Source organism: Capra hircus, chromosome 28 (assembly GCF_001704415.2).
Source record: "Capra hircus breed San Clemente chromosome 28, ASM170441v1, whole genome shotgun sequence".
Taxonomy (NCBI): Eukaryota; Metazoa; Chordata; class Mammalia; order Artiodactyla; family Bovidae; genus Capra; species Capra hircus.
Genome location: NC_030835.1, coordinates 4,188,947 through 4,201,379, shown reverse-complemented (window position 1 = coordinate 4,201,379; position 12,433 = coordinate 4,188,947). Strand labels below are relative to the sequence as shown.

General features: G+C 37.3%; 1 protein-coding gene across 3 annotated transcripts in view; it reads left to right on the top strand.

The window, feature by feature from the left end:
- Window positions 1-12,433, top strand: part of BMPR1A (bone morphogenetic protein receptor type 1A) — a 146,208-nt gene that overhangs the window by 116,843 nt on the left and 16,932 nt on the right. For all 3 annotated transcript variants that reach the window (XM_018042146.1, XM_018042147.1, NM_001285592.1), the window contains 4 exon segments: window positions 2,016-2,178; window positions 3,925-4,027; window positions 9,926-10,022; window positions 10,189-10,288. In XM_018042146.1, the coding sequence (XP_017897635.1) occupies window positions 2,016-2,178; window positions 3,925-4,027; window positions 9,926-10,022; window positions 10,189-10,288 (463 nt within the window).

Sequence of the window (12,433 nt, the reverse complement as noted above, 5' to 3'; positions counted from 1 at the left end):
GGTGAGATTTTACAGCTTCGAGGTGTAGCTCAGGTTTCTTTGCTTTTGACACCCGAGAATGAGTTTGTGTTACTAGCTCCTTCCTCTGTTTGCATAGCTCCTTTGTATTATATCGCGCTCTGAATTGTATTTATTTATGTGCTTATCCCCTCCACACACATACATCTTTGCCTTCTTCCAAGTTTTTCAAGAACCAGATCAGTTTCCAGCATTCAGTAACTTGCCTGCACGTAGCTGGCCTATAATTAGTTACTGTTTTGTTAATTAAATATTTGAGATAATATAAACCCCAGATGCACATTATTGCAATTAAAGTACTTTTAGCTCTTAAATTCATTGTTCTAGGAAGTTATGTGTATTAACCATCATGTAACTTTGAATTTTCCAGGTATTGGTGATCTTTTAGTATAATTTTTTTGTTCTTAGTACTATCTTCATTTATACACTTTTATATTTAAGCCCTTTATTATGCATTCATTTGATCTATATATAATCTCTTAATTGGAAATTATTGTCATCATTTTTTATAGATAAAAACCTGAAGTTGAATATCTCAACTTATCAGATATTCAAGACTTGAACCTTTGACTTCTCACTGTTATTTCAGTGTTATTTCTGCCATACTATGCTGCTTTTCCTGTGTATCACTAGAGTTTTGAGAAACCAGCTATGTGCACGTATTATTTGCCATTTGGTCTCCATAGTTAAATCGATGCTTCCTTCTATAACTGTAATAGGATTTTAAAGCTGGTTAAGAGACCTCAGATGTGTTGTAGTCCTGTGGTCTTACTGAGTAAATGAGGCTTGAACTGACATGTGTTGTCTGTAATCACCCAGCTCAATAAATGGTGCAGGGGCATAGCAGACCAGACTCTAGGTTTCCTCGTTTCTTTCCCAGTAGATCTCTTCCCTTCTTGACACTCTTCCCCCCTGCCCCACCCCACACACACACCCTTTTTTTTCTCTTGATGTTAACATAAATGAAGTCTATGTTTTGTAGCGGTTTAAAGGATTAAGTGAGGATTATTAAAATTTAAGGCATGGAATCACTAAAATTTATTGAGCAGCACATTCTTTTCCGGTTATCCATGGGTATGTACGTTTTTCCTTTTTTCAGTAGTTCTCACCAGAATAGCTAAATTTTAAGTCTCAGGTTCACATTATGCCTTGAATCACTTATTCAACATTTATAATGAGATGCATACATGATTCTCTTAATATTTTGTACCTGTTCGGCTCTACATTCTATTCTCTGAAGACCTACCCCCACGAGGAGTAGCCTGGCTGATTTCACTGACTCAGAGGGAGGGAGGGATCACTAAAACATTGCTTTAGTTCTGCTCTGCTTTCAGTCTGAAAGAATCGGTACCAGATATGACAGTGAGTGTCATTTGAGGCTACGATGCTAGTGCCAGAACACAGCTCTGTTTCCACGCTCCAACTACTGCCCTACAAGTAACCTTCAGTTTCGGGCAGCACAGTCTGGATTTGAACCAATGACCTTGAGAATAAAAGGCACCAGATAATATGATTAGTCCCCAAACTCTCACAATTCCCTTACTTAAGCAATTAAAATCCAGAGCAAAATGCTTAGTAACTTCACTTTCACATAGAGGTACGTACAAATAAAGGACGTAATTTTCTTAAGCTGGTCACAAGTTTTGAACCAAAGTGTCTTTAAAAGGAACCCTAATCTGTCAGTTTTTTAATGGTGGGAATTATCTCACTGTTTAAGTTACGACCTTTTTTCTACCTTGTGCCACTTTTGCTTTCACTAGTGCGAAAATTGTGACATAGTCATCCCCATATATCCCGTGAGAGCTGAGATAGTTTATCTGTGCATTTTAGGCTGTTAGTAAATATAATCATATTAATAAAGTTTATTTTTAATTAAAAGCATACAACTACAATTAATGCAATTAAGAAAGCATAGAAACTTCTCCTCACTAAAAAATTAAAATAAAAGAATTAGATTTTCAGAAATGGTTCATTTACAATTTCACGTTTGAATACAGGGCAGAATCTAGACAGTATGCTCCATGGTACTGGGATGAAATCAGACTCCGATCAGAAAAAGTCAGAAAATGGAGTAACCTTAGCACCAGAGGATACCTTGCCTTTTTTAAAGTGCTATTGCTCAGGACACTGCCCAGATGATGCTATTAATAACACATGCATGTAAGTATTTTATGCTTCTTAAAGTTATGAGAATAGGGTTGTATTTAGTGCTATTTTAAGAATCGTTTACTTTGACTAAATTTTTTTCCCTAACTTTATATGGTATCTTTCCAAAGAGCGAAAAGCTTCTTGTTCTTTATATAGGAACATATATTAAGTGATTGATGGTTATTTTCTTAGAGTAACATTGTAATATAGCTTTTAAAAGAGGTAAAAGGAATCTGGTATTTGTCTGTCATTTTAGGTTTATTCAGGGATCTTTGTATCAGAAAGTTCTTGATGCTCATTGTAGATAACTTAGAAGTGATTAAAAAGAAACCTTGAAAATTCACATAAACCTTGTAATTCTAAATTGGTTGAAATATTTTACAGGTCTACAAGAATGACATTGTGATAGTTAAATAATTTTATTTTCTTATAAGTGAACCCCCAGTCTAAATCTGCTTTATATAACCACTTTGATTTTTCTACTTAATTTTATGTTAACTATTTAATATTTATATATGATCATCTAATTCTGTTCCATATTCCTAGGGGACAGTGAAGAATTAATTGTCTTACTAGTCAAAAAAAAATCAACCCTGAAGGACTCAGTCAGTTATCTTCCTGTTGCTAAGATATAGTAATCAATAACTTGTTTTGTGCTTTCCTAATACCTTATGCTCTTTGAATGTGAACAGATAGATATATAGCCAAGAAGTATACATACAAAATATTGAAACTGTATGATAGTTCACCATATCTTAGATTTGTTTTTTTTTTCTCGTGGTTGTTGACTTTACTGTAACAGACTGGTTGATCTGTGTTAGGAGGGTGTTCCCTATTATATTACCAGGTGACTTCCTGCCAGACTTCTTGTCTGCAGTTCATACTTGGTCCATGTGAACTATTTGTTAGAGGCTTGGGTAACCCAGAGTAAAACTTAGTGATCAGTTTTAACAGAATTTCATCCTGTCACTTAACATTTTCTCATTTCAGAAAATGAAAAATTCTACGAGATTCTTTTTACTGTAACAGCACACTTACCGATATGAATAGTAAGGAGGAGCACAAAAAAATCTGTTAGATATTTCTTCTCCTCATTAAAGCTTGAATATATTAGGAGATAATTCTAGCATACTAATACCTAAATAACATTTAATTTAATACAAATACATTTATATACATTTCTTGAAAATTCAGCTATTCAGAAGTTCTCCTTTTTTCCTTATCACATTAAATAAAAAGTGCCTCTCAGAATCTTTGTTAGTCAGATCTTCCCAAATATACTCTCCTTTGTCATTGAATCTATTTCTATGGTTCACCGAGAAGGTTTTTTTATTCATAATATTGTGTATAGTATGGGAATACAGAAAATCTTATGGATGAAAAGAGACGAAGTTATTTTTAAGTATGTTTTTAAGCACTAAAGATTATCTGCTTTATAAAGTTTTATAGTTTTTCTGTGATCATATGACTATGATTAACAAAGAAAAGGTAAATAGTATTTCGTATTTGGGGGCACTTGTTTAAAAGAAATCCTTTAATGCCTGACGCTGGATGTTTATTCGACCTGTAGATTTTAGTTCAAATATGACAACTTGTATTTGCCTTAAAATGCATGTAGACTTACCAGTAAATCACACTGAATGTAATTCTTATTCAAAACTAACAGCCATCATTAACTGGTCACATTCAAACTGAGGTTTAATGAGTACCTTCCGATCTGAAGTTGATCTTTTGTCTTTCTGGCTTTTTTTCTTTTAGAACTAATGGGCATTGCTTTGCCATCATAGAAGAAGATGACCAGGGAGAAACCACATTAGCTTCAGGGTGTATGAAATATGAAGGATCTGATTTTCAGTGCAAGGTAACATCTAATTGGAGGCCTATGAGATTAAGAGGGGAGGGACCGCAGGAAACACGTTGACTCCCTAAGGGGAAGTGCGCCTGGTCTGCGTGTTGCCGTGTGTTCTGGGAACAAATATATTGGAGGGAGCTTAGCTCTTACTTCAGGTTATATGATTGTGTCAGTTGAAATTACAGATTATTTTACTTTTAAAAAAAGTTTTCAATCATCTGTTTTTAAATTGTCAAGCCTGTAAAAAAAAATAATGCTGTCGCACTTGTTTGTACATTATGAAATGGACTAGAAAGACTTTAAAGTGACGAGTAATAACCTTTATAACTCCCCAAGACAACTTAGAAATGTTAAGCCCTTGTAAGATCTCAGTGGAGTTACTTTAACAGCACAGCAAAGGAGTCAGAGGATTAGTAATAGTTTATGAACATATTGATGGCTTTGGGTTATAACCCTAATCTCTTCAAAATCTTGTATAATAATTTTGCCCCAGGTGATCTTTCCACTGTTTTTGAAAACTGCTCCAGAGAGAACTGTTTATTAACAAATTTAAGCCGCAACTATTTTAGAAAATTATTCAAATCAGTGAGAAACTCTCAGGATTGGTAGAAACTTTACACGCATACACGAATGCACACGTGCACACAGTCACATACACTGCGTCCTGTTTTCTGTTTGCTTCACCTCTAGCAGTAAGGGGCTCATCACCTCCCAAGCCCACCTGTTTCATTTGCAGTAATGACCTGACCTTATCCTTAGAAAGTTTTTCCTCCAAATGACTGCATAGCTCTCTTCCTTGGTACTTCTTGGATCATAGAGAACAAATTGAATCGCTTTTTAATATGGTCGTCCTTTACGATGTGAAATCTTTTTGTATTACTTTATTCCTCGTACACTATAGTTTTTACCCAGTGAAAATAATGGTTCAAAGTAACTTCAACTACTGCTTGTGTAGGATCAGCTTCAGAGTCACTCTTCAGTTCCTCAGTGTGATATGCAGAATTGACTGTGGTCTGGCGAGGAAAACTGAGCAGAGAGTTAGTGACTCCTTCTCCTGAGTGCAGCAAAATGTCATGTTAGAGGTTTGTCATACCTTATTCTTAAGTAAGATACTGAGTTTTCTGTCGGCTGAAATCCCGGTGTCTTTCGCTCATGCAGCTGCTCAGCCATCTCTCTCCCATTCTTCACTGGTGCAGATAACTAAAGGAGAACGGGATGAGTTTGGTTACATGGTTGTCCATAGTTGTCAAAGTTAAATTTCGTCGTATTAAAATTAATCCTTTGCCCTTGTCTGTCAGGATTCAGGAGATGCTGATTTGTTTTTGTCTCTTCCAGTTTTATTTATCAACCACACTTCAGTATACTTTTTAATCACATAAAAATGTTGACGCTTTACTGTCTTGTTCTCTTATTAACAAAAGAGTTCCTGTAAGAATCAAATAAGAGACAGCATATATGCAGAGTTAGCGCAACTGATACATAGTAAGGACTTAATATAACGGTAGCTTTCACCATATTGATAATTTAGTTGAAAGCAGGCTTTCATACAAATCCCTGAGTGCATACTGACCACAGTACCCGAGGACCACCAGGTACATGGATAGTTTTAAGGGAATCGGTTTACAGATCCAGGACTTCCATAGAGCCTGATGCTTAATATTTCTCTGCCTGAGACCAGAGCTTCTCACGCAGTTTCTCTGTTCCTTCCTCTCCACAATCAGCCTTCTCACGGTTTCCTGATTAGTAGCCTGGAATGCAAATCCTCAAGTTCCCGAACGCTGTTAAAATTCAAAATCTTAGTACCAGTGTGGGGAACATGGGGATAGCAAATATATTTGCATGTTTGGTAGTTCTTCATTTTTTGCTTTCAACCAAATTGCTTCATTTAAAATAACTTTTCATAGTAGGATTATTATAGATCTTTGTCCTATGATTGGAAGGTCTTCAAAGAATTATGGGACAGTGGTACAACAAATCCTTCCATTACCATCTCTTTGTTTATGTGATCAAAAAATCTTAGTACTCACCCAAAAAGAGGAAAAGAGAAAAATAGGAATAAATGCCAGACTTTTCTCATTCTAGCAATAAGGAATTATCCATGAATTTATGAACTAGTTTTAAGTCCTGTCCATCTCATACCTTTCCAATAAAATTTTCTTTTTATGTAAAGGTTATAATGTACATATAATTTTGATTAATTTTATACTAATATGCCGGGATCCTGCCCCGGTGGATCCAGGGAATTCGAAGGGGAGACGGTATAGGCAAGGGAAACTTATTTATTTATTTAGAAATATAAAAGAAATTAAGAAGAAATAGTATAGTAGGAAAATTTAGTGGAGAAAAGAGGCTGAGTAACTTGGTTTACGGGGAAAGTTAATAAAACCTCAGGACAAGAGATGTGTACCATCTACGTTGGGCCACCGGCGCCCGTTTGAATAGCAGAGGGTACCCCACCGTAGGCTCCCTCTCTCACAGATCTTAGAAGCCAGGGCAAGTATATTTATATGTGTTTATTTTTGAGGTGGAGAATTGTATCTCATGATATATTACATTAGGGCACAATGATTGTGGAACATGTGGAAAGGAAATAGCATAAGGAGAAAAAGGAATACTATAAAATTTTCCAATTTTTTTTTAATAGTGATGATGGGTATTGAATTGCCATTTTATTTAGATGCTCCTGAATAGATTTGAGTTATTTTAACTTTGTTTTAAAATGTGCAGTAAGTAAGGTATTATCAATACATTCATTGCACCTACTTATGAAGAAACATTTCAGATGTTAGCCTAAAAATATATGCGGGAATACGTTGTGTTCGGAATTCATTTAGAGGGGTGGTGGTTCAGTCGCTAAGTCGTGTCCAACTTTGCAGCTCCATGGACTGCAACACACCAGGCCTCCATGTTCCTCACTATCTCCCGGAGTTTGCCTAAGTTCATATCCACTGATTAAGGGGCTACGCAGGTGAAAATACTGACCGCCACTGGGGTTACTTTCTGCGTATCTTGCTACAGATCACTGTTAATTTACCTGGCACCTAACCTGGGCAGAACAGCTCTTCTGCTGGCACCCACCGCTTTCCTCCCGGTGCTCTCACATGCCGTCAGGTTTGGATCAAAACAGGTTCAAGTGATAATCACCGTTCTTTGCCCAGGCCTTAATTTTTCCCTCACACCATCCGGTCTCTGTAGGTACATCCAGCTTATCCTGTCTCTTCCTGTAGGTGAATTATTGCTCAGAAGCCGCACTGCGATTGCTTATAGTTTAGTTTCCGTTACTTTCTCCTGTGGCACCCCTCCTAACCCGCCACCCCCATTCAGGTTCACTAAATAAGTTAGAATCTCCTCTATTTCATCAATGCCAAGAAAGTTTTCTCCCCCACAAGGATTTTTATTGCCCACATAAAATCAGAGATACAAATGGGCTTAGGTGGGGCGTGGCAGTGGGGAGTGCAGGAACCAGAAAGGTTGTGTCAACCAACATCGTAATCTAGACACACTTAACTTTTGCCTTCCCAGACATGCAGTTAACCTGTGTAAGAAAGACGTGGGTCTCATGTTGCTTATTCTCAGCGAAGCTACATTGAGTCCTCCCAGAGACTGCAAGCATTTTTGACTTATTCTAGAATCTTGACTGGGATCCATGCAAAGTTCTCCAGAGGAAGAAGAATTAATTTCTTGAACATTTATTGTTTAGTTTAATATGTTAAGTGCTTGGTACCGTTTATCTCATTTTCTCCCAATTATCCTATAAGGTAGGTATTTTTTATCCTCCATCTTACAGGAGAGAAAGCTAAAGCCCAGAGAGAAGAAGTAAGATCATTGCTCAAGGTCACAAACTTAATAAATGGCAAAGCTAGGATTTAAGCTATTTGATTGCAGAATCCTCGTTTTCATAATACTATGCTGCCTCCAGCCGTTGTTGGCAAAGTCCTTCTTTCCCTGTTAAAAGTGATACAACATGTAGCTATCTAGTTAACGCTCCTCATTTCTGAAGTCTTTGAATCGCACCTCGTTCAGCCCTCTTCGCGGTGCCCTCGTCTTCCTGTGATAGTAATTCATCTAGCTTTGTGTTCTCTTCTCCAGTCACCAAGTTACGTCTGACTCTTCGCGACCCCACGGACTGTACACGCCAGGCTCCTCTATCCTCCACTGTCTCCCAGAGTTTGTTCAGATTCATGTCCATTGAGTAGTTGATGCTGTCTCACCGTCTCATCCTCTGCCACCCTCTTCTCCTCCTGACCTTAATTTTTCCCAGCATCAGGGTCTTTTCCAATGTATTGGCTCTTTGCATCAAGTGGCCAAAGCACTGGAGCTTAGAAGATAGGAATTCAGACAGAACAAAGAAACACTGCAGGGTCTCTGCATACTTCTGGGACCCCGATGCACTTAGCGGTGTTGGGTCTGCCTCCTTCGTACCTGTAATCATCCCTGGTGGGGAAGACTTGAGTAGCCGAGCGCATCCGGGAGACGCTGCTTTCCTTGTCCTCTGCTGCCTGCTGTTTCTCAGCAGCAGTGTGTCTGTGCTCGCTAGTCTTTCTTCTAGCGCTGCTAAAAACGCTTTGCTGATTCTTCTTTACATTTTCTGACCTGCAAGGCTAAGCTCATTTTGAACTTCAGCATACTGGGACTATTCTTGGATACTTTACACTTCTTTTTATTTGTCTTTAATTATATACTCTTCATTCCATCCTTTATGTAAATTTTCTCTAGATCCGGGATTTTTTTTTTTCCCAGAGTCACTTGTGTAACTTCTGACATGTCTTCCTTTTCTCCTTTTATGATAATTTAAAAGTAATAGTTTGTTAGAAAGTTTAACATTCAATTAAAGTGTAAAACTTATGCTTTTGGAGGTTTCTAAATACTCTTGACCCGTCTTTTCTTATGGGGACTCTCAAGTCCCTTATAGAATCCCATATAGATTCCCTTACGGAATCTCATATTCACCTTTTTAAAAGGAATACCCTATTATGCTGAGGTTTCCCCTTTCTGGCCCTCTGATATTTAAGACTAACATGGTTAATATCTGCTTATATTCTTGCTACTTTTATAATGACAAACAATTCCTTTCTGTTGCTGTTTTGGTCTAGAATGTCACTTCTTCCAGGCAGTGCTGAAATGTCAGCATTCAAATTAAGAACTTCTCAAATACTATATTTTTGGTTAAATAAAACTTCGCATGTAATTGTTGACATCTGTTCCCATGACTGCAGTCTTCCCTGGGCTCACTTTCTGATCTGTTAGGGATACGTACCTGGTTAGTGGTCTCTAAAAACTATCAGAAGTACTGTTTCTATAGTTTGCCCTTATGCTCACCACATACACTTATTTTCTTCTGTATTAGGTTCATTAGTTTTAACATAGTTGTTATATGCAAAATCATCTGTACCTTCTGCCTATTAGACTACCTTTTATAATATGCAGTTTATTTGGCCTAGGACACACTCCACGTTTCAGTCAGATCTTCAGTCCCATCCAGCTAAGTCTTGGTACTACCATGAGTTCATATTTACCCTACTGATCTGCCATTATAGTGAAATGTATTACCCCACCTTTTATAAGAAGAGATCTCGTGACTTTACTGTGTTATTAATAACAAATAGTAATATCTTAAGAAATGCCAGACTTTGGGTTAAAATATATATATAAACTTTTGTTTATTTGTAATTAAGTTATAGTCTAGTGTTCTCACACACCACATAATGCATTCTTCTTCAGAAAAAAAAAATTTTAGAGTCTTCACAATACTATTTCACCACAGATTCAAATTTTTCCATATCATTTTTCACACATAAACTTGGCAGGTGCTTTTCACTCACTGAATTGGAAATTGTATTTTATGAATATTTTAAAAATTACTTATCAATTTCTTGTATCAAATTATTTCTGATTTTCTTCCTTTAGGATTCACCAAAAGCCCAGCTACGCCGGACAATAGAATGTTGTCGGACCAACTTATGCAACCAGTATTTACAACCTACACTGCCCCCTGTTGTTATAGGTAGGTTAGCAGAGAAAAGTGCAGTCATCGTAAATCTCAGTGAGCTATTTTCTGTGGTTTTAACAATAAGCAGGCTTTCTCGAGTTCAACACTACAAGTTATTTTTTCCTTCTAAGATGTAATAGAAAGATAATACGTCTGTTTTACTGTTTATTTCCATTGTCAGGTCCGTTTTTTGATGGCAGCATTCGATGGCTGGCTTTGCTCATTGCTATGGCTGTCTGCATAATTGCTATGATCATTTTCTCCAGCTGCTTTTGTTACAAGTAAGATAATTATTTTGATGCAAAGTATTTTGTTGAATAGTAGATATAAACAGTTGTTCTTAAGGCCAGTGGGCAGAAACCATTGACACTGAGTGTATTTCAGAAACCATGAATTTGTATTCTCTGGTTATATTTCCTTTAATTAATGGTGTTATAATTTTCTTGAGTGAACAGAGCTATCAGTCAGTTAATTGGATACAACACTGTACTTCTTGTTATGTTCATGAATACTTACGATTTCCTTATTTATAGAATACTGAACTTTCTTATATCTGAATGTTTAAAACCTATCCTAGGAAATCCACTTTATATATTACCATTCTTTAGTTATTTGGTGGTTCAGGGTTATTTGCATTTAGTCATGATTTCAGAAGACAGTTGCCAGAAGAGAAAAGTGATGAGAGGAGGGCATAGACTTCATAATAAAACATTATCTGACTGATAGATGAATAAACCGAGAGATCAGTGGAACTGGTTACTAGACCTATAAGTAGACCCAAGTATATAAAAAAAGTTAGTATGTGATAAAGGTAACATTTCAGATTACTGAGGAAAAGTTGGCTTATTCAGTAAATGGATTTGGGAGTAGATAGCAATGGCACCCCCCTCCAGTACTCTTGCCTGGAAAATCCCATGGACGGAGGAGCCTGGTAGGCTGCAGTCCATGGGGTCACTAAGAGTCAGACACGACTGAGCGACTTCACTTTCACTTTTCACTTTCATGCATTGGAGAAGGAAATGACAACCCACTCCAGTGTTCTTGCCTGGAGAATCCCAGGGATGGGGGAGCCTGGTGGGCTGCCATCTATTGGGTTGCACAGAGTCAGACATGAGTGAAGCGACTCAGCAGCAGCAGCTATATGGAGAAAAATGAAGCTGAGTCAGTTCTGTACACTGAAATAAGTTTTAGCCAGATTTAGCCATGTAGATATGAAATTCATGTATATATGCATATATGTTTACATATATAAAGTGAAATGCTTAAAATACTAGAACAAACCTTGGAATAGTTTTTAAAAATAATCTGAGTCTGACACAAAACTTACTAGCCAAAAAAACCCACAAAACACCTTAAAATTAAAAAAGGAAAGATTGATGGTGTCAACTACATAAAAATAAAACTTTACTATGTGGTAGAAACCACTATAAATAGTCAGAAGACAGTCTAACAGTGAAAAATATCCCCTGCTTATATTACAAAGAGCTAATTTCTTAAATATAAAGAGCTTCTATAAATCGAAAAGAAAAAAAATCAATTCAGTAATTACCAAAAAATGAACATATGGTTTTTTTTAATAGAAATACATATGGCTCTTAAAAGAAAAAGATGACTCAAGAATACTCATAATATGAAAAATATGTTAAAATCATACTGAGGTTTTATTTTTTACCTGTTATACTGGCAGAGATTCACATGTTTGATAGTAGGTCTTGTAGATAGAGCATCCTTTTTTACTTTTGTTGCTTCCACTAAAATAGCAGTAAAGAGTTTTAAAATGTTTTGTTCAGCCAGAACAGGGAGACAGGATGACAGCAAAAAGCTGTGGGATCCGGGAAGCTTATGGATGAGTATAGACCTAGAAAATCTGAATCCCAGGCTAGAAATTGAGAAAGACAAACAGCAACCGATTTGTACTACAAAATTCCCCCAAGAAGTTCATGAATTGGCAGTACTAGCCACCTCTGGAAGTTAAGCTGAGGGTGGCAGGGAAACTTAGAGGGTGGCCTGAAAGTCTGTTTTTAGAAGGTCAGGTGCTGTGTTGGTTGTGCAATCCTATGTTAAGAAATCACTCCCAGATTTAGTGACCTGAAACAGTGGCTATTACCGCTCACCATTTCTGTGGGTCAGGACTTCAAGAGTGACCTGCTTGGGCAGCTCAGGACCTTTCATGACCTTCAGGAAGATGTCAGCAGATGCTGCACTCACCTGGAAGCTTGGCTGGAACTGGTAGATCCTCTTCCAAGGCAGCTCACTTCCAGGGCTCACAGGTTGGCAGGAGATCTTAGTCCCTCCAATATGAACCTCTCTACAGAGCGGCCTGCATGAGCTTACTCACAGCAGGAAGCCTGGCTTCCCATGCAGAGTGAATGGTCCAGAGACCAAGGTGAAAGATGGGCGCTGTATGTGATCTAGACTCAGAAGTC